Raw genomic sequence first — 27104 nt, forward strand, 5'->3', positions numbered from 1 at the left:
GCTTCTAGGAATTGGAAAGAGCTGGTTCGGGGAGGGCGGGGTGGATCACCGGGTCTCACTTTACGCAGTTGACCTGCTCTTGTATATTTCAGACCCATTGGAGGGGATGGGGGACGTAATGCGAATCCTGGAGGAATTTGGCAATTTTTCAGGGTATAAATTGAACATGGGGAAAAGCGAGATGTTTGCGATCCAGGCCAGAGGACAGGAGAAGAGACTGGGAGAGCTGCTGCTTAGAATGGTAGAGAAGAGCTTTTGATATCTGGGAATCCAGGTGGCCCGGGAATGGGAGGCACTGCACAAGTTAAACCTATCCTGGCTGGTAGAACAAATGAAAAGGGACTTTAAGAGATGGGATTTGCTCCTGTTTTCACTGGCGGGGAGGGTACAGACTGTGAAAACGATGGTCCTCCCCAGATTTCTGTTTGTCTTTCAGTGCCCCCCCATCTTCATCCCAAGGGCCTTTTTCAAACGGGTGAATAAGGTTATTTTGGGCTTTGTGTGGGCGGGTAAAACTCCACGAGTGAAGCAAGTGTTGCTGAAGTGCAGTCGGGGATAGGGTGGGTTGGCGCTGCCGAACTTCTGCAATTACTACTGGGTGGCTAATATAGCCATGATTAGGAAGTGGGTAGTGGGGGAGGGGTCGGCATGGGAGTGGATGGAGGCGGCGTCATGCAAAGACACCAGTTTGGGAGCACTGATAACGGCCCACCTTCCATTCTCGCCAGCCCGATACTCTACAAATCCGGTGGTAGTGGCGGCTCTGAGAATCTGGGGGCAATGGAGGAGATATAAGAGAGAGTGGAGGGAGCATCGGTTTGGACCCCGATTTAAATTAATCATAGGTTTGTACCAGGTAGGCTAGATGGTAGGGTCCGGAGATGGCAAAGGGCAGGAAATAGAAGGATGGGGGATCTATTTATAGACAGGAGCTTTCCCAGCATGAAAGCCTTGGAGGATAAATTTGAATTGCCAGCAGGGAACGGGTTTAGGTATTTGCAGGTGCGAGACTTCCTGAGAAAACAGGTGCCGGCCTTTCCGCTGCTGCCGCCACGGGGGATACAGGATAGAGTAGTTTCCAGTACCTGGGTGGGAGAGGGGAAGGTTTCAGATATTTACCAGGAGCTTTCGGAGGCGGAGGAAACTCCGGTGGAGGAGTTTAAGGGTAAGTGGGAGGACGAGCTAGGAGGAGAGATAGAGGCGGGTCTGTGGGCAGATGCCCTAAGCAGGGTTATCACCTCCTCATCCATGTGCCAGGCTTAGCCTGATACAATTTAAGGTAGTCCATCGGGCACACATGATAGCGGCTAGAATGAGTAAGTTCGTCAGGGTTGAGGATGGGTGTGCAAGGTGCGCGGGAAGCCCAACAAATTGAGGGTTTTGTTAGGGTTTTGCTAAGGCAATATCCACGGTGCTAAAAACACGCGAGGTGCCGAGTCCGGAGGTAGCGATCTTTGGAGTGTCGGAAGAGCCGGGAGTTCAGGGGGTGAAAGAGGCTGATGTCTTGGCCTTTGCCTCCCTGGTAGCCCGGAGACGGATCTTGTTAATGTGGAGGGACTTGAAGCCCCCGAGTGTAGAGACCTGTGATAGTGACATGGCTGGGTTTCTCAGTCTCGAGAAGATAAAGTTCACCTTAAGAGGGTCAATAGTCGGGTTCCACAGCAAACTATGGTGATGTTGGACACTTTCTGTACCCCCTCTCTCACTCTCTGCAGCCGTGACGCCGGTTTCACGAATTTCAAAAGCACAAGTGAACCGTGCCTTCGGGAACTCGGCCCATCGGAGGCGGATCATCGCAGAGACCCCGGAAAATATCGGGTCAGGCCTGCTAATGATATGCAAATGGTGTTTACTGCACGTGCGTACCAGACAACATTGACACTGCTGTCAAGGTGATGGAGAATAGCGATTTGGCGTCATATAGGCACCCAGAACCTATTCTCCGCCCAACTGTGTTTCGCGATTTTGGCATCAGCCAATCGAGAATCCCGCCCACTAGCTTTTGAATTGGTTCAGTGTCCTGACACCTATTTCTGATGGTTCTTTGGACTAGCAGTCCCTTGTCTTCTATCAGACCCCAATAGGAGATAGGAGTGATAGAGAGATGAGAGTGGAAGAGGTAAAAGAGTGTGTGTGAACCAGAAAACAATAAAGATAGAAAGAGAAAGCAAGATGAAAAGGATCGCCTAAGAGAGAGACTGATGGAAAGGAAGTTGGCAAAGACAGACACAAAGTGGAAAGAAGATAGCCATAGAAAGGAAATCAGTGACAGGAGGGAAATAAAAAGAGATAAACACCGGAGGGAAGATGAGGCAGGCCAAAGGGAAGGAGGAGACACAGAGGGGAAGGAGGTGTAGGAACAGAAAGGAAGACAAAGCAAAGGGAGGGGATATGAAGGAGAGAGAAGGTAAGCAGATAAGAAAACGATGAGGGATGAGAAGTTTAGAAAACATTTTCTTCAGGGTTACCCTTTCTCTTTATCTATCCTCCTAGTTAAAACCTCAAAAAAAAACAATAAAATTGTAAAACTCGATCTCCCTCTCATAAAACCACATTGGCTTGTCAAAGTACATAGTTAAAACAGGCCAACTGATGGGAGGTTCCCTGTTTTCTCTGTCCCTCCTTTTCTGAAGAGCTGAATTACGTTTGCAAATTTTGAGCCATTCATATTGTAGGTGCAGGTTTAAATAAAGAACAAATTTGCATTAATGAGTTGGCTTTCACTTCCCCAATGCTCCAGAGCCCTTCATAGCTCACAGCTTTATAAGAAAATGTAGTAGGCAAAACTTACACAGCAAGATGTCGCAAACCATCTATATCTGAGTCATCCAACTCCAAGAAGAGAGCAATACTGGCGAGGACACTGTCAGAATTTCCTACATCTCTTCAAATAGTGCTTACATTTGCTTAGACAGGAAAACTGAGACTCCAATTCAGGTCTGATCAGAAAGATTGCACATTGTTACATAGGTTTATAACCAAATCGTTCAGTACTGGTGCGTTTAGGGACACAATTTACAGTTGGGTAACTGATATGTAATAGAATCCAGTTTTTATTTAACTATTTCCTGTTCACACAAGTCTCATTGTGCCAGTTTTCAAAAGATGCTGTTGGCTTTAAGAAAAAAAAACTTTCTCCTCCAAGAAGTTTACAAGGGGAGAATTCAGGATCTGTGGGTGCTCAGGCTATTTCCTTAACTTTTGTACAGATGTAACGTGTTATAGAAAGTTATAGTCCACTGAGAAGTACAATAAATCCTAAGGTACAAATATAGATGCAATTGTTGTATTTACCTGAGGTGTTCTCTGCAATTCATATAAGCTGAGCTCCCATGTTTTGCTAAGAGGCTGAGTTCCATTGGTCTGCACTACTTGTGCCATTGCTGCAAGAAGCACAGAAAAATGAAATTATAATTAATCAGTGTTGCCATCAGGCCAACCCCCAAGATCCATCCATAGAATATTTGGATTTATCCCCAATAGCACTGACCACCTGAATTTGCGAGTGAGGAACAGACTGTAAAATTACAATACTGGGCAGAAGTGGAGCTATGTCCATATAGTGTGGGTAGCAGTTGCCTTATGGAAGGAACTCTCATCACTTCCTCAATGCAGGTTCAATATTGATTTATGTAGTACCAGTAACAGGCAGGGCTTATATATCTTGCTGTCCATCCCTTCTCACTATATGGTCTCTGTAAGAATCCACCTATTGGTAATTCGAGGAAATATACGTCTAAAAAGTTTAAGTTCCAGAGTATCTTCGCGAATCCCAAGAAGAAACACTTTTGCAAGTTGGGAAGGGGAAGAGCTGTTATTTTCTTTAGATATTTTCTTTAGATATGATAGGATTATGGAGATCCATTATTGCAAACCCAAGCCAAGATCAATTTCTAGCGCCCCCTCACATGGAGTGACCAGTTTGAAAACAATGTTAATGGCCTTGATTTTAAGTGTGGAAAGTAACAGATAATAGGAATTATAATGCTTCAGGGAGTGCATTAAAATCAAATCAAAGCTATTTGGTAAATGACAATTTTTTCCCTCCATGTATAAATGTACATTGATTGTGTTCCCTAGCTAACCACAGTAACCACAAACAGGTGGAGCTGGCACACACCATCTCCCCTTCTCTCATTCCCAGGTAGATACAAATCAGATTCAGATGCTACACAACTGTCAGCACCTACTACCATGGAAACTGATATGCATCACTTAACACAAGTTTGTATACTTTCTTTTACACTGAAGCAAACGGAGAGTCAGTTCTCCAAGACACCACAAAATAGGAATTGTACAATGTACTACTTTGTTCAGTCATACCAATTATTTGTTCATCGGTTAACACGTGGGTACATGGGCAGCACGGTGGTGCCCTGCTGCCTTACGCCACCAGGGATCTGGGTTTGATCCCGGCCCTAGGTCACTCTCCGTGTGGCATTCTCCCCATGTCAGAGCGGGTCTCACCCCCACAATCCAAAGATGTGCAGGATAGGTGAATTGGCCACGCCAAATTGCCCCCGAATTGGAAAAAAAAATAACTGGTACTCTAAATTTATTTTTTTTAAACACTCAATAAAGTACAGTAACCAGGGTCAACCCTTAAAATTGTCCTTTATGGGGCAGCACGGTGGCGCAGTGGGTTAGCCCTGCTGCCTCACGACGCTGAGGGCCCGGGTTCGTATCCCGGCCCCGGGTCACTGTCCGTGTGGAGTTTGCACATTCTCCCCGTGTCTGCGTGGGTCCCACCCCCACAACCCAAAGATGTGCAGGGTAGGTGGATTGGCCACGCTAAATTGCCCCTTAATTGGAAAAAATTATTGGGTACTCCAAATTTATTTTAAAAAAAATAAAAAATTGTCCTTTATTCCACCAAAGAGTCACTACATGCTGTTATTAAAGCAGTCCCACGTATATGATGCTGTATGCTTCCAGCTATGGATGTTCTTGTGTTATTCTATCATTCACATGGACTTCTAAAATTCAACTCTGGACTGCTAAAAGGAAAAACTGAAGATAGAATATGAGCCAGGACAAGTTTTCACTGGTACAATGCATAAAAGTAAAACCCAAACATCGGCATGTATTAAAAGTAGAAGGTTGTAATACAAGATGGTAATTGTGTTTGAAGTGTAGGGAGGTTATCAGTAATGCAATAGCACCTTGTATCTATAGTATAATTGAATCAAAGGCAAATGAAAATCACCAGATCCAAAATACAATTACCATCGGCCATTTGAAACAGATAACACATAGTTCTTCATCAAATAGCACACTGTAAGTGACTATTTTCCAGTACAATGCTGGAGGATCATGACAAACCCTGCAGAGGAACAAAGCTTTACCCTGGGTCTGGATGAAGAGAGTTAGAATGGTCTTTAAAATTTTTTTTAAGAAAGCAAAACTAAATGTACACTTTTGCTGCTTATTATATATTAAGCTTGTTTATTTTACATATCTTGTCACTCTTCTTGCTTTGGTGAATGACGTAGAGTGTTGAAACGATTTTCAAACTGAATAAAAATCGATTGAACTCTGTAGTGAACTGTCAGTGTGGAGTTTGCACATTTTCCTTGTGTCTGCGTGGGTTTCACCCCACAACCCAAAAGATGTGCAGGTTAGGTGAATTGGCCACCCTAAATTGCCGCTTAATTGGAAAAAATAATTGGGTACTCTAATTTTTTTTTTTTAAACTACACTTATTCCTTGGCTGAGGTCTTCTGGATCATAAGCAGGAGGGTTAGCAACTGAGCCTCAAGACCTCGGATATTCTGAGCTGCACTCTGTGTGTAGCGCTTAACAAATGTAGTTATTGAAATAACAATAGCAACGACCACATGTAAAGAAATCATAGACATCTTCAGCAAAGATAAAAGACCATGTGACCCATTTTGTCAATGCTGATCCTTGCTGGAGCGACCAAAAATAATACTGTACCATAGAGATGCATCTTCCTCAGTTTCTAATGTTTATCTAATGTTCCCTTAAAGAATGTAACAGTTTTTGCTTCAAGTATTCCCTATCACTAAACATTCCATGCTCCAGTAGCCTGCTGCGTGAATAAATATCTCCTACCTTCTTTTATTGCTCTCTTAATGGCAATTTTAAATTGATGACCTCTGCTCGGAAAGGAAATAGTCTTTCCCTATTCATTCCATCAAAACACTTCATGATTTTTAAAACACGTTTTCTTTTCTGCTCCAGTGGAAACAGTTTAAGCACATCAGTTTCTCTTCATTAGTTTCGCATCCCTCGTATCACCCTACTGTATCTATGCCGTCCACTCTCTACTGTTTTCATATCCTTTCTATAATGGGTTGACCAAAACTGCATGCTTAATCAAGCCAGTGTTTGGAGTTCTATATCACTATTTATTTACTTTTGTACCCGTATGTCCATATTTATAAAACTGACAAGACTGTAGGTGTACTTTTCATGACTCATACTATCAATGTTTTAATTATGAATTTAAATCCTTAGGGCTCTGTTTATTCACACCTTCCAGCATCCTTCCATTTTGTGTACACTCTCATCCTTGGTTTCTTCACAAAATAGGGGCTGGTTTAGCACAGGTCTAAATAGCTGACTTTTAAAACAGATCAACGCAGACCAGCAGCACGAGTTCAAATTCCATACCAGCTCCCCGAACAGGCACCGGAATGTGGCGACTAGGGGCTTTTCAGAGTAACTTCATTTGAAGACTACTTGTGACAATAAGCGATTTTCATTTCAAATATATTGCCTCACGCTAAATGGAATTTGCCATTTGTCCGCTGTTTACATTTACACATCCATGTGCCTTACAGTCATCCTCACTGATTGTAAAAATCCTCTTTTTCATCAAAATATGACTATGCTCCACATGCCCGAGTTCAACTCATCTGTAGACTCAGCATTGATGCCGGCGACACGCTATTTCCAACTCTTCTGAAATCTAAGCAACACACATTTATCCAAATACTTTTTGCTATCTGTCAACCAACTTTCTATCCATCCTGCAACATTTCCTCATACCACGGATCTGAACATTTCTAATGAACCTCTTGAGATAGCTTATCAAATGCCTTCTGAAAATCTATATTATATCGGCAGCATTCCCTTTATTAACCAGCTACTTCATCACAAAGAAATGTAATACATCAAATATTCAAAAGCCATAAAGAATAATTGATCATGCCAGGCATCGTCAAGCTTTGAATGGTTCTTCTATCATTCCTGAAAAATAGCATAAGCAAATTACTGACTTGGCTGAAAATAACCTCTCATTAGTTAAGTGTCAAATTTTCTCAGCTGTAGCACACACTACTAAATCAGAAGGTTGTGACATTAGGTTAAGTTGACGTTTCAGTGCAGCACTGAAGGAGTGCTGCATTTTCAGATGAGACATTAAATCCAATGCATTTAGCAACTTCATAAATGTAATGTAGAGTGAATTGAATTAACTAGACAAATGGAATATATGATAGCAGAAATCACAGGGAGATTCAAGGAGGATCATCCACTCAGCATTTTTGTCTGATTATACTGGAGAACATTTCAGGACTATTTCATGCATTCATTGATGGGCTCCTTCCATAGTCGAGATTGGAGATGTTCATTTTGTTCCTTTTCCAGTTAGCTGCCTACATGTTCACCAGGATTCTTGACTGGATATAGCAGAGTTACAAAACTTTAATTAGATTTGTTGGCTCTGTGATTATTTTGTTTCATCTGTAGCCTATTGCTTTTAGTGTCTAGAGTCCAGATTATACCCTCTCGTCATTTCGCTGGGTTCATACCAACAAGACCTTTTTTTAAAACTAATCTTTTATTATCACAAGTAGGTTTATATCGACACTACAATGAAGTTACTGTGAAAAGATCTAGTCGCCACATTCCGGCGCCTGTTCAGGTACACAGAGAATTTCAGAATGTCTAAATTACCTAACAACACATCTTGCAGGACTTGTGGGAGGAAACCAGAGCACCTGGAGGAAACCCATGCAGACTCAGGGAGATTGTGCAGACTCCGCACAGACAGTGACCCAAGCCGAGAATCGAACCTGGGGCCCTGGCGCTGTGAAGCAACAGTGCTAACCACTGTGCTACTGTGTCGCCCACCTGGTACCACTCCTAACATGTATATGAATGTTTACTGTAATGTTCTTGTCGGATGTCGGATGGCCTGATTTATTACAAGAAAACTTGTAGCTAAAGCTATAAACGATTTATTAACATTAACTGTGGGTAACCTTTATACAAGACAACAGATGAAAAACAGTAAAATCATGCCAAGCAACCCCTCTCTTCATCTTCCTCCAGCCAGTCTCAGGTCAGCTGACTTTAACATTCCCTTATATACTAGTGAAACTCCTAGTGGTCAGTCGGCGAATTACAACACAACCATGATATCACCACATTTACTTTATCATAGAAGGAAGGAAGCATTTCAGCCCATCGAGTCTGCACTGGCCCTTGGAAAGGGCACCCTACCCAAGCCCACACATCCACCCTATCCCCATAACCCAATAACCCGACCCAACCTTTTTGGACACTTAGCAAGTCCAATCCACCTAACCTGCATATCTCTGGACTGTGGAAGGAAACTGGAGCACCCGGAGGAAACCCACGCACACACTGGGAGAACGTGCAGACTCCGCACAGTGTCCCAAGCTGGGAATCGAACCTGGAACCCTGGAGCTGTGAAGCAACTGTGCTAACCACTATGCTACTGTGCTGCTCTTTGATTACTTATTGTCATTGGACCCGAACGGCTGTTTCATCATGAAAGCAGGAATTGATAAATTTCCCACTGTTGCGATCCTATTTCTGTTCTCAGCAATGCCAGCTGGCAGGATTTTCATCCAGAGGTCAGGATTGGAGTACAGAGGGGCCTGCCGCCTCCATTATCAGAATAAAGGCCTAATGGGAGATGCGTCACACCTGGCAGGAGCCGAATGAGATGGCCACCTGCGCTGCATGAGGTTCATGGACTGCAGTGAAAGTGTCAAATATACTTGGAAGTGCTGTCTGAATTTCAAACTGAGTAGTGAATGTCATTGTTGATGTAATTGCTAGCAAGCTTGATGTGCCTGTTATAGGTGGCCCAAAAGGAGCCCTCAGTAAATTCCTAAGCCTTTGCAATCTGACTTGAACCTCATGCCTGTCCTCATGCCTGAACCTCTGTCCATGAACCTCATGCAGCGCAGGTGGCCATCTCATTCGGCTCCTGCCAGGTGTGACGCATCTCCCATTAGGCCTTTATGCTGATAATGGAGGATGGGAACCGATGCAGGAAGTTGGAAGGTGGTAAAACAGGGACAGAAGCAAAAGGAAGTAAGGGGAAAAGTGCAAGGCAGAGAAGACATAGTCAAAAATCTAAAAGGGCGACAGTACAAAGTACAGTGACTGAGGGGAGCTCAGTGAATAGGCCCAGTAATAACAAAAGGAATAAAACTGGAGATGTTAAGATTCAAAACAGAGGTAAAAAAACCAACATAAGTGTACTTTACCTGAATGCTCGTAGTATTCGGAATAAAGTAAATGAGTTGATGGCACAAATCATCGTAAATGACTATGATTTAGTGGCCATTACTGAAACATGGTTAAAGGATGGTCACGACTGGGAGTTAAATATCCGAGGGTATCAAACTATTCGGAAGGACAGAGTGGATGGTAAGGGAGGTGGTGTTGCTCTGTTATTTAAGGATGACATCCGGGCAATAGTAAGGGATGACATCGGTGCTATGGAGGATAAGGTTGAATCCATTTGGGTGGAAATCAGGAATAGTAAGGCGAAAAAGTCCCTGATAGGAGTAGTCTATCGGCCACCAAATAGTAACGATATGGTGGGGCAGGCAATAAACAAAGAAATAACTGATGCATGTAGAAATGGTACAGCAGTTATCATGGGGGATTTTAATCTACATGTCGATTGGTTTAACCAGGTCGGTCAAGGCAACCTTGAGGAGGAGTTTATAGAATGCATCCGCGATAGTTTCCTAGAACAGTATGTAATGGAACCTACGAGGGAACAAGCGGTCCTAGATCTTGTCCTGTGTAATGAGACAGGATTAATTCATGATCTCATAGTTAGGGATCCTCTCGGAAGGAGCGATCACAATATGGTGGAATTTAAAATACAGATGGAGGGTGAGAAAGTAAAATCAAATACTAGTGTTTTGTGTTTAAACAAAGGAGATTACAAGGGGATTAGAGAAGAACTAGCTACGGTAGACTGGGAGCTAAGACTTTATGGTGGAATAGTTGAGGAACAGTGGAGAACCTTCCAAGCGATTTTTCACAGTGCTCAGCAAAGGTTTATACCAACAAAAAGGAAGGACGGAAGAAAGAGGGAAAATCGACCGTGGATATCTAAGGAAATAAGAGAGAGTATCAAATTGAAGGAAAAAGCATATAAAGTGGCAAAGATTGCTGGGAGATTAGAGGACTGGGAAATCTTTAGGGGGCAACAGAAAGCTACTAAAAAAGCTATAAAGAAGAGAAAGATAGAGTATAAGAGTAAACTTGCTCAGAATATAAAAACAGACAGTAAAAGTTTTTACAAATATATAAGACAAAAAAGAGTGGCTAAGGTAAATATTGGTCCTTTAGAGGATGAGAAGGGAGTTTTAATAATGGGAAATGAGGAAATGGCTGAGGAACTGAACAGGTTTTTTGGGTCGGTCTTCACAGTGGAAGACACAAATAACATGCCAGCGACTGATAGAAATGAGGCTATGACAGGTGAGGACCTTGAGAGGATTGTTATCACTAAGGAGGGAGTGATGGGCAAGCTAATGGGGCTAAAGGTAGACAAGTCTCCTAGCCCTGATGGAATGCATCCCAGAGTGCTAAAAGAGATGGCTAGGAAAATTGCAGATGCACTAGTGATAATTTACCGAAATTCACTAGACTCTGGGGTTGTCCCGGTGGATTGGAAATTAGCAAACGTGACGCCACTGTTTAAAAAAGGAGGTAGGCAGAAAGCAGGAAATTATAGGCCAGTGAGCTTAACTTCGGTAGTAGGGAAGATGCTGGAATCTATCATCAAGGAAGAAATTGCGAAGCATCTGGATAGAAATTGTCCCCTTGGGCAGACCAGCATGGGTTCGTAAAGGGCAGGTCATGCCTAACTAATTTAGTGGAATTTTTTGAGGACATTACCAGTGCAGTAGATAACGGGGAGCCGATGGATGTGGTATATCTGGATTTCCAGAAAGCCTTTGACAAGGTGCCACACAAAAGGTTGCTGCATAAGATAAAGATGCATGGCATTAAGGGTAAAGTAGTAGCATGAATAGAGGATTGGTTAATTAATAGAAAGCAAAGAGTTGGGATAAATGGGTGTTTCTCTGGTTGGCAATCAGTAGCTAGTGGTGTCCCTCAGGGATCTGTATTGGGCCCACAATTGTTCACAATTTACATAGATGATTTGGAGTTGGGGACCAAGGGCAATGTGTCCAAGTTTGCATATGACACTAAGATGAGTGGTAAAGCGAAAAGTGCAGAGGATACTGGAAGTCTGCAGAGGGATTTGGATAGGTTAAGTAAATGGGCTCGGGTCTGGCAGATGGAATACAATGTTGACAAATGTGAGGTTATCCATTTTGGTAGGAATAACAGCAAACGGGATTATTATTTAAACGATAAAATATTAAAGCATGCCGCTGTTCAGAGAGACTTGGGTGTGCTAGTGCATGAGTCACAGAAGGTTGGTTTACAAGTGCAACAGGTGATTAAGAAGGCAAATGGAATTTTGTCCTTCATTGCTAGAGGGATGGAGTTTAAGACTAGGGAGGTTATGTTGCAATTGTATAAGGTGTTAGTGCGGCCACACCTGGAGTATTGTGTTCAGTTTTGGTCTCCTTACTTGAGAAAGGACGTACTGGCGCTGGAGGGTGTGCAGAGGAGATTCACTAGGTTAATCCCAGAGCTGAAGGGGTTGGATTATGAGGAGAGGTTGAGTAGACTGGGACTGTACTCGTTGGAATTTAGAAGGATGAGGGGGGATCTTATAGAAACATTTAAAATTATGAAGGGAATAGATAGGATAGATGCGGGGCAGGTTGTTTCCACTGGCGGGTGACAGCAGAACTAGGGGACATAGCCTCAAAATAAGGGGAAGTAGATTTAGGACTGAGTTTAGGAGGAACTTCTTCACCCAAAGGGTTGTGAATCTATGGAATTCCTTGCCCAGTGAAGCAGTTGAGGCTCCTTCATTACATGTTTTTAAGGTAAAGATAGATAGTTTTTTGAAGAATAAAGGGATTAAGGGTTATGGTGTTCCGGCCGGAAAGTGGAGCTGAGTCCACAAAAGATCAGCCATGATCTAATTGACTGGCGGAGCAGGCTCGAGGGGCCAGATGGCCTATTCCTGCTCCTAGTTCTTATGTTCTTATGTTCTTATGACTACTGCCTCAATCACCTAGCTCTGAGGGACTACTGGCTTCAACCTGTCTCAGCTCAGTTCCTTACAAGTGGCAGCAGTCTGATCTATGCAGCTGTAACAGGTCCCAGCACAGTGCTGCAAATGAGCACAGCAGCCCAGCTCACGACAGAACCCTAAATTCAGCCCTCACAGTGCCCCTATCCCGACAACATCAATAGAGGGCGGCAACCCTGACTGCTAGCCTCACATCTTACCAAAACAAGTGTGCCCCTCAAGAGGTTCTGGCCTCCTAGAACAATGCAGCACAGTAACAACCCATGTCACACTGGCATTCACCCAGCAACGGTGAGGTCACCACAACTCCAAAGAGTGAATCCATCACTGTATTCAAATCACAACCACCAGCCCCACGCTGTCATGTAACCATGCCAAGCTGATGATGCAACCCAAACAAGGCAATCACGTATAATGACCCATCATCAATGATGCCAGAATGTTGCAGCAATCCAGCAGCCAGTGCTCCTCTGTTTCAAGATTCTCTGACCAGGACCTGTGCCGACGGTCAATGACAGGAGGGACCTCTTTTACCCACCAGTCCACAAGCTGTTCCTCACCAAGAGGGCATGTATCCAAATTGCTGAGCTGGTGAGTCCCAAACCATGGTAGGTGCAGTACTGGGCACGATTTCACAACCTGCTGTGTTCTGTAAAAAGTGAGCGAGACATCCAGCTATTCTTCATTCACCTTGGCTCACAGCCCGTATCACTAAGCTGGGTGTTACAGGACTGTTCTTCAACCTTGGAGAAGTATGCACCCAGGACACTGGTACAGCACCTGGATTTGGCTGCCAATAAACAAATGGAGGAACTTCCCTGCACACCGACATTCAGCTACCTAGTCTTCATTTTCAAATAGGAATTCAAGACCATGAGATCACAGAGACTGGGGGTGGGATGTTGCTGTCGAGGGCTATACAGATGAGGGCTACGGACACTGCCAGGGTCCCCTTGCATGATGGTGATGGCGAATTCCCCATTCTATGTGGTTCACAGCTTTCTGAGCATGGTGTGGTGGTGGCGTTTGGGGGAATGGTCTTGGTCGCAGCAGGGGAGTGGAGGCAGAAGGGTAGTGGGTTTTCGGGATAGTGTCTTACAATAGCACATTCGCGAGCCAACCAGATGAACAGGCTATACTAGACCTGGTATTGTGCAATGAAATAGGATTAATTGATAACCTCATTGTGAAAGAACCCCTTGCTAGCAACGATCGTAATATAATTGAATTCTACATTCAGTTTGAGGGGGAGGAAAATGCATCCTCGACTAGTATTGTAAACTTAAATAAGGGCAATTATGGGAGCATGAAAGTGGAACTAGCTAAAGTGAATGGGCAAATGTGCTTAAGGGATGGGTCAATAAAGGTTCAGTGGCAGACATTGAAAGGGATATTTCAGGATATACAAAATAGAAACATTTCAATGAGAAAGAATAATCCCAAGAGCCCCTCATCTTGTCGTTAACTAAAAAGTTAATACAGTATTAAACTTAAAGAAAAAGCATATATTTGTGCAAAGACAAGCAGCAGGTCAGAAGACTGGAAAGAATGCAAAGAATGTAAAGAAAATCAAAGAATGCCAAAAAGATTGATAAGAAAGGTAAAACTACTACAAGAGAAATAATGTTTACTATCTGAATGGGGTGAGTCTCAAACTCCCTTCCTCAAAAGGCAGTGGAAGCAGAGTCTTGGAATATTTTTAAAGCAGACCTAGGTAGATTATTGATTAACAAGGGGTTGAAATGTTAAGGCGGGGGAGTGGCAGGGATGTAGGGTTGAAGTAACAATTAGATCAGCCATGATCTTATTGAATGACGAAGCAGGATCCAGAGTCCTAGTCCTGCTTCTAATTTGTATGTACGTTCGTCGCATTCCTTTTTTAAAAATAAATTTAGAATACCCAATTCATTTTCTCCAACTAAGGGGCAATTTAATGTGGCCAATTGACCTACCCTGCACACCTGCACATCTTTGGGTTGTGGAGGCGAAACCCACGCAGACACGGGGAGAATGTGCAAACTCCACACGGACAGTGACCCAGAGCCGGGATCGAACCTGGGACCTCGGCGCCGTGAGGCAGCAGGGCTAACCCACTGCGCCACCGTGCTGCCCTCGTTCGTCGCATTCCTCATAGCATTCCTTAAGTTGGTCTTACTTCCTATAATTTACTGACACTCTGCACATTCAACTTTACTTGCCCCTTAATAGGATATATCTTCTACTTCTCCTTGAAGTAATCCAGAAAATGCAGTACGCATTATTGTATGCAGTATTTTTAAAGCATTACTATAAACCCAGCATTTGTTCAGATTTGGCAAGAATTAAAGGCTAGAATGTATTATTTTTAAAATAATTATACGGTACTAATCTACCCACATCACACTCACGTATGAACAAGATGTTGAAACGTTTTCTCACAGGCTCCAACTCCTCTCTATGCGTTTTTTTTGTAAGCTGTTGCATTTACAAGGATACCCGCAACACAAATTAATACCCACATTATTTTTTATAATGGGGTGTGCCAGCGGTATAAAGTGGTGAGTCAGTCGTCTAGAACGTGTATATAAAACAGTGCATTATGAGCCAAGCATTCAATACACACCATAAGATGTAACTCCACTCAGCAAAGTATGTTACAAGGTTAATATACCTGTTTGAATAATTTACTATGGTCCTTGACCATATTATACCCTCACCTTTCCCATAGTTCTGTCTGAATCATTTAAGTTCATTGTTTTTGTGAATCACTGCTAGTGCAATAGTTTAAACAAAGTCACCAATTATATCTTTTGAAAGTACATAAATGGCTGTCATAATATTCACTCATGTACATAATGAAGTGCAGACAGGCAGTGATTGTCACACAGGATGACCAGTGAGCACACAGAACAGTGCAGCCAATCACCAGGCAGGACACGACCACTATAAAGCCAGAAGGCACCAGGTTTCCCGCTCTCTCTGGACCCAGCCACTGAGACAGTCAGAGTCCACGAGCTAACCAGTGCAAACACCATGCGGTAGCTAGTAAATCTGGTCAGGCTAGTACAAAGTCTCCAGTCAGTTTAGTATAGTGTCGACCCACAGCTGAATATGTATATTAGTTCTATAGTTGAATAAAACTGTGTTGGATCCTCTCCAGTGTTAGAGGTCTGTTTATAGCTTCATTGCATCAAGTGCAGTCCACATCGAATCAACCTGCCTAACACGTCAGCTAATATCCCTCTTTACTTTTTTCATGGTTCTGCAGTGTACATGGTTCACCATGTCATCCATCTCCCAATCCCACTTAACCCAACACAGCCTGTGCATCTCCATCAATGACATCTCACATGGTCACCTTATCATTTCTCCAAAGTGTTGTTTGTGGCTCCTTTCCCCCCCATCAACACACTGCCCTTTGGTGACATCATCTGCAGGCCACTGCCCTTTGGTGACATCATCTACAGGCCACTGCCCTTTGGTGACATCATCTACAGGCCACTGCCCTTTGGTGACATCATCTACAGGCCACTGCCCTTTGGTGACATCATCTACAGGCCACTGCCCTTTGGTGACATCATCTACAGGCCACTGCCCTTTGGTGACATCATCTACAGGCCATGGGCAGACTCTCCGCTCCCCCCAAACACGTATTTCTCAGCAGCTCTGTTCTCTGGCAGCGGGATTCTCTCTTCCCACTCCTTCTCAATGGGATTTCCCATTGAAACACGCAGGAAGGGGCGCACTGCCAGCGGGTAAAGAGAGTCCCAATGGCTGGAGAATTCCAGTCAATGGGCACGATCCTCCGGCCACACTGCGCCGGAAAAGCAGCTGACGGCGGTGCAGGGTGATCAGTGAAAGCTGGGAGACCCCACTCCCGGGATCTACCCGGCTTGCAACACATCGTGAGATTCAACGCAATCTCACGAAATGTTGCAAAGGGACTCCCTCCCACACGGACAGGATCACGTTTTAGCAAAACTGCATAATAGAGCAAGGCAGTAAGCCTCACTCTAATGTGCAGATTCCTGATCTACCCGAGGCTTTGGGATTCATTCCCTTCTCCTTGGGGACCTTGGGCAAGTGCCATTTAGTACTGGTCCCCACAAATAGGGCCCAGATGGAACGGCATTCATGGAGTCTCCAAGGGGATCGGAGGCCCCCAGCTGCATGGCGTTTTGGCAGGGTTGTGCCCTGGAACTGATGATGCCACCTGATTACCCTTGCGCACGATCGGGCCGGGGCTGCCTGCGGGGGCGTGTTGGGTGGGGGGCAGGGGGCGGAGAAGAGAAAGCGAGGTCAGGGGTTCTTTTCGGGGCCTCGGAGATCAGACACCATTTCTCTAGCCAGAACAGGGAGATCCAGCAAGCAGAGATCCCCATTTTAAAAAGACGGGGCTGTGTGTGGCCACAGCCCCGCGTTCCCTGTTCAGGCCCGTTATTCAAAGCGAGTCGCATTGAATGGCCATGTGTTTCTTGGCATTGTGAGTGCTGGGAAACACGTGGCTAAACACGCTTGCTGGGGGACTTTGTTCCCTTTTGGGAAGACCGCACCCAATGTGTCCGTTTCCACTGGTCAGCTGACAACAGCCAACTTTCCAGCACTTCCTACAACTCCATGTCCACATGCAAACTGAAATCAAAGTGATAGAATCATAGAATCCCTACAGTGCAGGAGGCCATTCGGCCCATCGAGTCTGTATTGACCTTTTGAAAGAACCTACCTCGGTCCAATCTAGCACCCTATCCCTGTTACCCTGCCCAACCTTTGGACACTTAGGGGGGAGTTATCATGGCCAGTCCACCTAACCTGCACACCTCTGGACTGTGGGTTGAAACCAGAGCACCTGGGGAAAATCCACACAGACACAGAAAGAAAGTGCAAACTCCACACAGTCAGACACCCGAGATCAGAATTGAACACAGGTCCCCAGTGCTGTGAGGCAGCAGTGCTAACCACTGTGCCATGGATGAGTTTCTCAGCTTCTTTGACTTGAACGTCAGAAAGGTTGAAGTCATTGCGTTCAACTCCCACCAAAACCGCTGGACCTACCTCACTGACCCAAGACCACAGCACAAGGTTGGAAGAAACCTTGTGGAAATTCCAGGTGCAAGTTTCTAAATTTCTAAATTTGAAATCCGGCTCAATTCCGGCCTCGGGGGAACTGCGTGGAATTTGCACTTTCTCCCTGTGTCTGCATGGATTTCCTCTGGGTGCTCCGGTTTTCGCCCACATTCAAAGATAGGCGAGTTAAGTGGATTGGCCATATCTTTTTATTAAAACAGTAAAAAAAATAAATACAAGGCCAAATGGTACAAACACTAATTTTGTGTTGGAAAAACAGGGTACCCTCCTCTCAGACCAACGTACGGGGGCCATGCTAAATTGCAACTTAGTGTCCAAAAAGGTTGTTTGAGGTTACTGGATTACGGGGATCGGGTGGAGGCCTGAGCTTAAGTAGGCTGCTCTTTCCAAGGGCCATTGCAGACTGGCCTCCTTCTGCACTATAAATTCTATAATCCATCCAGCATCAGCAGTTTGACACTTCCCTTAAACAAATGGAAACACAAATGTTCGGGAGTCATTCTGGCTTGTTCCATTTACGTTCTTCCAAAACTAGGCTAAGAAAAGTTTGGTATTTGGCATCAGTTGTGAGACTGTCTTGAGTAACTGCCAAGTGACAAGCCAAATTTTAAAACTAACATTAAAGTTCAGAAAGGAGACACGTCTGAATCATGTTTATATTTCTAATATTGGAAAAAAACAACCAACCAAAACAAGAAACAACTTTTCTGTCATTAAAAATATCATCTGTTGAGCAGGACTGTTTTCCCATAGCGGGGTAAGAGGCAAAGTTTTGGAGAAATCCTAGAGGCTGCTCTCACTTAAACCTATATTGATTCGGGTAATTAGAACTTTCATGTTCCCTTGTTTCAAAATCAGGTGATGTAGTTGTACAATTAACTGAGTCTTGTTTAGAGTGTTCTCCAAATTACATTGCTGTCAATCTGGTTGGGACAGTACAGCAACAGCATGGAAGATATCAATATGTTCACGATGGTTTGTATAGGCCAATAATGCTGAAAACTTACCACTGTTCTGGATGGGTGCACTGAGGAGCCAACAGACTGGGATCCGCCAAGCAAAACCTCCACTCTAGAAAGGTTTTATTGTCCCAAGGCAGGAACATCAAGTAATTTACACTACATAATTACCACCATTGGAAAAATACTATGAAATACATTAAATCTTCCATACAGCTCCATGCGACGGCCAATCAAGAGATTTTTCACAAATCAACAAATAAGACTTTAAGCAATGATTCAGTTGAAATGAATGAGTTTACAAATGGTCTTGCTGGAAAAGCACTCTGGTACTATTCCCCTACTAGTGGAAATGATTCACTCTAAAATGTAGGGACAAATCATTTTTTTTAATATAAAGGCAATGGAAATCCATGCACTGTCACTCTCTCTGTAATTCTCACTATTCATTCTCTTTCTTTCATTTTTCCATTCCTCAATTTATTTTTCTGTTTTGGATAAAGAATAGTTCTGATTTGTATTAAAGGGGCGGCACAGTGGAACAGTGTTAGCACTTCTGCCTCACAACGCCAGGGGCCCTGGTTCAATTCTGACCTTGGTTGACTGTGTGGAGTTTGCACGTTCTCCCCGTATCTGCATAGATTTCCTCCGGATGCTCCAGTTTCTCCCCGTATCTGCGTGGATTTCCTTCGGATGCTCTGGTTTTGTCCCACAGTTCAAAGATGTGCAGGTTAGGTGGATTCGTAATGCTAAAATTGCCCCTTAGTGTCCAAAAGGTTACTTGAGGTTACGGGGATAGGATGAGGGGATGGGCTTGGGTAGGATGCTCTTTCGGAGGGTCGGTGTAGACTCGAAGGGCTGAATGGCCTCCTTCTGCACAGTAGTGATTCTATGATATCATAACTGTTCTGGACAAAGATTGGTTGTCAGGCCAAAACTAGGGAGGCAGAAACCTTCACGTGGTCCTCCATCTAAAACAAGTGACATGATGTTGTACAGTGACTAAAAACCCTGACCACTGAGCGCCCAGTCCAAGTAGTTAAAACGCATCAGAAAATAACCTGCATGAAAGTGTATTAAAGACTTGAAATTTAAACAGGGCCATGCGCAGATGGCTCCAAGGAGAAATGTATTGTGGGGCAACATTTTATACAATTAAACATGAGAAAAGTTGACAAAAGTCTGACAGTAAAAAAATAAAAGTTAGTTTCTAACAAAAAACGGTGAAATGGTGAAAAACTGCAGAGAGACTTTCGGGTACTTGTGCACAAAACACAGAAAGCTAGCACACAGGTGCAGCAGGTTATCAGGAAGGCTAGTGGAATGTTGACCTTTATTTGAAGGAGGTTGGAATACAGGAGTATGGAAGTCTTACTGCAGCTGTACAAAGTACTGGTGAGACCACATCTGGAGCACTGTGAGCAGTTTTAGTCCCCTTATTTAAAGGAAATATATTATTTCATTGGAGGCAGTTCAGAGAAGGTTCGCTAAGGTGATCCCTGATATGGAGAGATTGTCTTACAAACAAACGTTAAACAGGTTGGGACCCTACTCATTGTAATTTAGAGGAATGAGGGGTAACCTCATCGAAACATGAGAACTCTTAAGGAGCTGGACAGGGTAAATGTCTTATGAGGATGTTTCCCCTCTTGGGAGAGTCTCAGACTAAAGCAATGCCAAATTAAGACTGAGATAAAGAGGAATGTTTTTCTCAGGAGGGTTGAGAGTCTTTGGAACTCCATGCCACAGAGAGTTGTGGGGGCAGAGTTTAAAGCTGAGATAGCCAGATTCTTGATCAGTAAGGGAATCGAGGGTTATGGGGAAAGGGCAGGAAAGTGGATGTGAGGATTGTCGGATCGGCCATGATCCCATTGAATAGCGGAGCAAGCTCGAGGAGGCAAACGGCCTACTCCTGTTCCTATTTCTTATGGTCTAGATCAGTGCATCTCAAACTATCTGATGTGGCGGACCGGCAGTTTTTTTTTTCAATGTGCCTGGGACCGGTGAGCGAAACAAGCCAATCCAGGATTACTGTCTCTTTCTTTTCTGGAAACACTCCAAATACCAGCAGACGATGGCTCGTGTACCGGCACCGGTACGCGTGCCACACTTTGAGAAGCACTGGTCTAGATGACTCTTCAGTGCAAAAAGGATTACGAGGGCTGGGTCAACCTGCTTGATATGTGTGGTGAAGCTGTAAACCAGTGATCTTTATTCTTGGTTTGTTTTTTTTTTGCAACCTCGTGACAAAACAAACAGATTAATTCTCCCCTTTGTTTCCTCAGTGAACTCCCTATGTAGCAATTAGGCTTTCAGGGAATCAGCTGCGTCAGTAATATTTAATCAAATCATAATTGGCTGTAGTTAATGCAAAAATTATACTCCTACAATATTGAAATTGAAAAATAACAAAAACATTAAAATCCCTGGACTTGTGCAGCTCTTTAAAAACATCCTCAAATTTACTTTTTAAATATGCGCATGAAAAATTAGGTAGCCAACAATGCCCTTGAGATACAATCAATCTTATGAAGCTTTTCAGAGATGTTTATGGCACAGGTTTAGGGACGGCGATGGCAAAGTGGTATTGTCACTGGACTAATAATCCAGAGACCCTGGGTAATGCTCCAGGGACCAGGAAACTCTCCACTGGTTGGAGTTACGCCTAGCACAAAAGGAAGATGGTTGTGGTTGTTGGAGGACAGTCATCTCAGCTCCAGGACATCACTGCAGGAGTTTCTCAGGGGATTGTCCTAGGCCCAACCATCTTCAACTGCTTCATCAATGATCTTCCTTCCATCAAAAGGTCAAGAGTGGGGATGTTCGCAGATGGCTGCACAATGTTCAGCACCATTTGCGACTCCCCAGACACTGAAGCAGCCCATGTACAAATGCAGTAAGACCTGGACAATATCCAGGCTTGGGCTGACAAGTGGCAAGTAACATTCCTGCCACACAAGTGCCAGGCAATGACATTCCAACAAGAGAGAATCGAACCATCGCCCTTGACATTTAATGGCATTACCATCACTGAATCCCCCACAATCAACACCCTGGAAGGTTAACATTTACCAGAAGATCAACTGGACTAGACATAAATACTGTGGCTATGAGAGCAGATCAGAGGCTAGGAATCCTGCAGCAAACCACACACCTTCTGTCTCCCCAAAGCATGCGTATCATCTACAAGATAGGTCAGGAGTGTAATGGAATACTCTCCACTTGCGTGGATGAGTTCAGCTCCAACAACACTCAAGAAGCTCGACATCCCCCCAGGACAAAGCAGCCCGCTTGATTGGCATCTCTTCCACAAACATTCGCTCTCTTTACCATCAACACACAGTAGCAGCAGGGTGTACCATCAGTAAGATGCAGTGCAGTAACTCACCAAAGCTCCTTAAACAACAGCTTCCAACCTGATGATCACTACCATCTAGAAGGACAAGGGCAGCAGATACATGGGAACCCCACCACCTGGAAGTTCCCCTCCAAGTCATTCACCAGCCTGACTTGGAAATATATTGTCGTCCCTTCAAAATCCTGGACGCCCTCCTAATAGCACAGTGCGTGTACTTACACCACATGGGCTGCAGCAGTTCAAGAAGGCAGCTCACCATCACCTTCTCAAAGGCAATTAGGGATGAACAATGGCCTAGCCAGCGAAGTCCACATTCCATGAATGAATAAAAAAAGTGATGAATTCCCACCAGCGTCAACTTGTGGAGTGCAAGAACAAATTGATTTCCCTCTTACAGATTTCCACTCCACTTTGTTCCAGCGTCTAACAAGCATTAACAACTGGCCTCAGTTTGCCTTTGTAGTATGACTGCGGCAGTGATGCAAAATTATTGTTTTTTCTACACAATCCATGCAAGTGAAGGCTTGCTATAAATATAGCAGTCAGTATGGTCGCCTTCCTTAATCCTAATTATGTTTACACTTAGAGTAGCCAGGTATCTCTCAACACCGCCACAAGGTTCAAACCCGAATACTGATCAAAGAGCCAATACACCAGTTAGTTAGTTCAAAGTCAATACTATTTATTTACACACACAGTAATATCTACTCATGCACAAAATACTACAAACTAAACTATCTCGAACGCTAACGCCTATATTTAACTTTGGGTGTCCACTCAAGTCAGAGGAACAATGGATGTTGTTCGGATCTGAGATCGTTAGGTTCGAAGAGGTACAGGAGAACAGCTAAGGTTGTCCATCTGGTAATGAGCGTTGACCTTGAACTTACTTGCTTCTGGTGATGGTGGTGGACGGGTCTCTCCGCTTTGAGAGCCAAGTCCAAGAGAGCGATTCTCTTGTGGGGGTTCCTTCTCATACCTGGAGGGGCTTCGTGCGCTTTTAGGTGGGCCTTAAACTTGGCCCCAATTAATTGGGCCGCTTCTCGATCACTGTTATCAATCTTGGCCAATAAAGGGATGGGTGCCCTGATGGCTGGGAGTGTCTTAGCTGGCCGTTGGCCTTGCTTTGTTTGTGTCTTTCTGGCGCCGGGATGTCTGCAATAGTATCTGTTACTTGAGTGTCATTCCTTTGTTCCCGGAGATGGGCCATCAATATGCTAATTGTCCTATAGTTTCAATTCCGTCTGGGAGCTGTTTCCCAAATATACATTCAGGCTTCTGTGCCTGCTTGCTTTCTAGCATTGTCCACAGTTCCCTATATTCTTTGCGAGTGTCCATTTTGTATTCTGGAAGTGGCCATCCCAGACGGCAACAGGCTTAAACCACTGCTAAATATACGTACAATTATAAACAATCATTTCAGTTGTAAACATGTATTGATATAAAACCTCTTATTCCCACACTGTGTCCATACCATCCCTGCCGTTAACCAGCATTGCCACAGTGCATCCTTTGCAAGGCATCTACACTGCTCTCCAATAGGAATGAGCAAATTGACACTACATGTAATTAATAAGTTGGGGCAGCTTGTCTGTGAGTCATAGAAAAAAAGGGGTGACGAGGGTTAGCGAGATCTGTTGAGTTTTATGTCAGCTGAATGCCATTTTAGGCCACCAATTAATCTCAAATGCATAATACACATGCAGGAATTTATGCAAATAGATCAACAACTTCACTAAAACTTGAACAAATTAAACGTCCAAGTACGTACCTGACTGTTCGGATTTTGCGATACACCATAAAACATAAGCTCTTATAAAACAATCGCATGTTGTTGGATTGAAAACAGAACATGCTGGAAACACTCAGCAAGTCAGAGAAACAGGTTTAACATTGCAGGATGGTGACCTGTCACAGGGACTGTAACAAATGATCAATTGACCTAAAACATTAACTCAATTTCCAGCATTGGTAGTATTCTGCTTTTATATGAACATTGTTGCAACAAGCTTCAGTCTTTGCAAATACTGAACCAGCTTTCATTTGGAGAAACAAATCTCCCCAGAGGCATTAAAACAATGTTCTAGAAGAGCATAACTTGTAAATTGTAGATTTTTTAAAAAGTTAATGGAAAACTAAAACATCTGGACGTAAAATTGTTAAGTGGCAGGTTCAGCCCATTGCAAAAACTGCAACAAGACCAGTTCAACATCAAACTGCAGTCAAATCCAAATTATTTCATTCATTCTTCGAGAAAATATGTAGGTTATATATTGCTGTCAAAAAGTGCGTCTTTGACAGCGGAACTGTAAAGTAAACTAAAAAACAGTACTGCATCTAAAAGTGCTGTGAATCGCTTCTGCTGTCTCCCAGGCAGTAATTCTGGTACAGGCACAATGTCTCAAAACTGGCAACCACGAGACTGACTCCATGCCAGATCTTGCTGGATTTTAGGTCAGAGGAGGTTCACAAGAATGATCCCTGGAATGAAGAACTTGTCGTATGAGGAACGGTTGAGGACTCTGGGTCTGTACTCGTTGGAGTTTAGAAGGATGCGGGGGGGATTTTATAGAAACTTATTGGATACTGCAGGGCCTGGATAGAGTGGACGTGGAGAGGATGTTTCCACTTGTAGGAGAAACTAGAACCAGAGGACACAATCTCAGACTGAAGGGACGATCCTTAAAAACAGAGATGAGGAGGAATTTCTTCAGCCAGAGGGTGAAGAATCTGTGGAACTCTTTGCCGCAGAAGGTGTGGAGGTCAAGTCACTGAGTGTCTTTAAGACAGAGATAGATAAGTTCTTGATTAATAAGGGGATGAGGGGTTATGGGGAGAAGGCAGGAGAATGGGGATGAGAAAACATCAGCCATGGTTGAATGGCGGAGCAGACTCGATGGGTCGAGTGGCCTAATTCTGCTCCTCTGTCTTATGGTCTATGGGTTGGGTCAGGTGTGTAAAGTGTTGAAGGTATGTTTTTCAGGCAAGGATTGCAAAGGGAAGTATTGAAAAAAACAGAAACAATGCTGCAAGGAAATTATTTAAAGCTGCTGCAGGTCCATCAGTGTTTCAGTGTAGAAAAAGCTCTGTTTCTGCATGAAATTGGGACGCCCATTATATTTAATTGAAGCTTGGTGGTGGACAGGAGTCAGGGAGGGGAGGGGGGGAGACCGGAGTCGTGAGGGGGGAAAGGGAGGAGGCGAGGGGGGGAAAGGGAGGAGGCGAGGGGGGGAAAAGAGGAGGCGAGGGGGGGAAAAGAGGAGGCGAGGGGGGGAAAAGAGGAGGCGAGGGGGGGAAAAGAGGAGGCGAGGGGGGGAAAAGAGGAGGCGAGGGGGGGAAAAGAGGAGGCGAGGGGGGGAAAAGAGGAGGCGAGGGGGGGAAAAGAGGAGGCGAGGGGGGGAAAAGAGGAGGCGAGGGGGGGAAAAGAGGAGGCGAGGGGGGGAAAGAGGAGGCGAGGGGGGGGAAAGAGAGGGAGGGGGGGAAAGAGGAGGCGAGGGGGGGAAAAAGAGGAGGCGAGGGGGGGAAAAGAGGAGCGAGGGGGGGAAAAGAGGAGGCGAGGGGGGGAAAAGAGGAGCGAGGGGGGGAAAAGGAGGAGGCGAGGGGGGGAAAGAGGAGGCGAGGGGGGGAAAGAGAGGCGAGGGGGGGAAAAGAGGAGGCGAGGGGGGAAAAAGAGGAGGCGAGGGGGGAAAAGAGGAGGCGAGGGGGGAAAAGAGGAGGCTGGGGGAAAAAGAGGAGGCGAGGGGGGAAAAGAGGAGGCGAGGGGATAAGGAGGAGGAGGGGGGGAAAAGAGGAGGCGAGGGGGGAAAAGAGGCGGCGAGGGGGGAAAAGAGGCGGCGAGGGGGGAAAAGAGGCGGCGAGGGGGGAAAAGAGGCGGCGAGGGGGGAAAAGAGGCGGCGAGGGGGGAAAAGAGGCGGCGAGGGGGGAAGAGGCGGCCGGGAAAAGAGGCGGCGAGGGGGGAAAAGAGGCGGCGAGGGGGGGAAAAGAGGCGGCGAGGGGGAAAAGAGGCGGCGAGGGGGGAAAGAGGCGGCGAGGGGGGAAAGGAGGCGGCAGGGGGGAAGAGGAGGCGAGGGGGGAAGAGGAGAGGGGGGAAGAGGAGGCGAGGGGGGAAGAGGAGGCGAGGGGGAAGGAGGAGGCGAGGGGGAGGGAGGCGGCGGGGGGAAAAGAGGAGGCGGGGGGGAAAGAGGAGGCGAGGGGGGAAAAGAGGAGGCGAGGGGGGAAAGAGGAAGGGAGGGGGGGAAAAGAGGAAGCGAGGGGGGGGGGAAAAGAGGAGGCGAAGGGGGGGAAAGAGGAGGCGAGGGGGGGGAAAGAGGAGGCGAGGGGGGAAAAGAGGAGGCGAGGGGGGGAAAGAGGAGGCGAGGGGGGAAAGAGGAGGTGAGGGGGGAAAAGAGGAGGCGAGGGGGGAAAAGAGAGGCGAGGGGGGGAAAAGAGGAGGGCGAGGGGGGGAAAAGAGGAGGCGAGGGGGGAAAAGAGGAGGCGAGGGGGGAAAAGAGGAGGCGAGGGGGGAAAAGGAGCGAGGGGGAAAGAGGAGGCGAGGGGGGAAAAGAGGAGGCGAGGGGGAAAGAGGAGGCGAGGGGGGAAAAGAGGAGGCGAGGGGGGAAAAGAGGAGGCGAGGGGGGAAAAGAGGAGGCGAGGGGGAAAGAGGAGGCGGGGGGAAAAGAGGAGGCGAGGGGGGGGAAAAGAGGAGGCGAGGGGGGAAAAGAGGAGGCGAGGGGGGAAAAGAGGAGGCGAGGGGGGAAAAGAGGAGGCGAGGGGGGAAAAGAGGAGGCGAGGGGGGGGAAAGAGGAGGCGAGGGGGGGAAAGGGGAGGCGAGGGGGGAAAAGAGGAGGCGAGGGGGGGAAAAGAGGAGGCGAGGGGGGGAAAGAGGAGGCGAGGGGGGGAAAAGAGGAGGCGAGGGGGGAAAAGAGGAGGCGAGGGGGGGAAAGAGGAGGCGAGGGGGGGGAAAAGAGGAGGCGAGGGGGAAAGGAGGCGAGGGGGGAAAAGAGGAGGCGAGGGGGGAAAAGAGGAGGCGAGAGGGGGGAAAAGAGGAGGCGAGGGGGAAAAGAGGAGGCGCGGGGGAAAAGAGGAGGCGGAGGGGGGGAAAAGAGGAGGCGAGGGGGGAAAAGAGGCGGCGAGGGGGGAAAAGGAGGCGAGGGGGAAAAGAGGAGGCGAGGGGGGAAAGAGGAGGCGAGGGGGAAAAGGAGCGGCGAGGGGGGAAAAGAAGGAGGGAGGGGGGAAGGGAAAAGAGGAGGCGAGGGGGGAAAAGAGGAGGCGAGGGGGGAAAAGAGGAGGCGAGGGGGGAAAAGAGGAGGCGAGGGGGGAA

The 27104-nt window shown here is 45.7% G+C and overlaps 1 protein-coding gene across 8 annotated transcripts in view; it reads right to left on the minus strand.

Moving 5' to 3' along the window:
- rnf2 (ring finger protein 2) overlaps nucleotides 1-27104 on the minus strand; it is a 65101-nt gene that overhangs the window by 32889 nt on the left and 5108 nt on the right. For 5 of the 8 annotated variants that reach the window (XM_038794647.1, XM_038794642.1, XM_038794648.1 and 2 more), the window contains exon 2: nucleotides 3295-3383. In XM_038794647.1, the coding sequence (XP_038650575.1) occupies nucleotides 3295-3381 (87 nt within the window). In that variant the 5' untranslated portion in view covers nucleotides 3382-3383. Of the gene's footprint in view, nucleotides 1-3294; nucleotides 3384-4891; nucleotides 4915-15120; nucleotides 15204-15761; nucleotides 15786-27104 lie in introns of those variants that run through there. The other 3 variants (XM_038794646.1, XM_038794644.1, XM_038794645.1) reach the window with 3 other exon arrangements.

This window comes from Scyliorhinus canicula, chromosome 4 (genome assembly GCF_902713615.1).
Source record: "Scyliorhinus canicula chromosome 4, sScyCan1.1, whole genome shotgun sequence".
Classification (NCBI taxonomy): domain Eukaryota; kingdom Metazoa; phylum Chordata; class Chondrichthyes; order Carcharhiniformes; family Scyliorhinidae; genus Scyliorhinus; species Scyliorhinus canicula.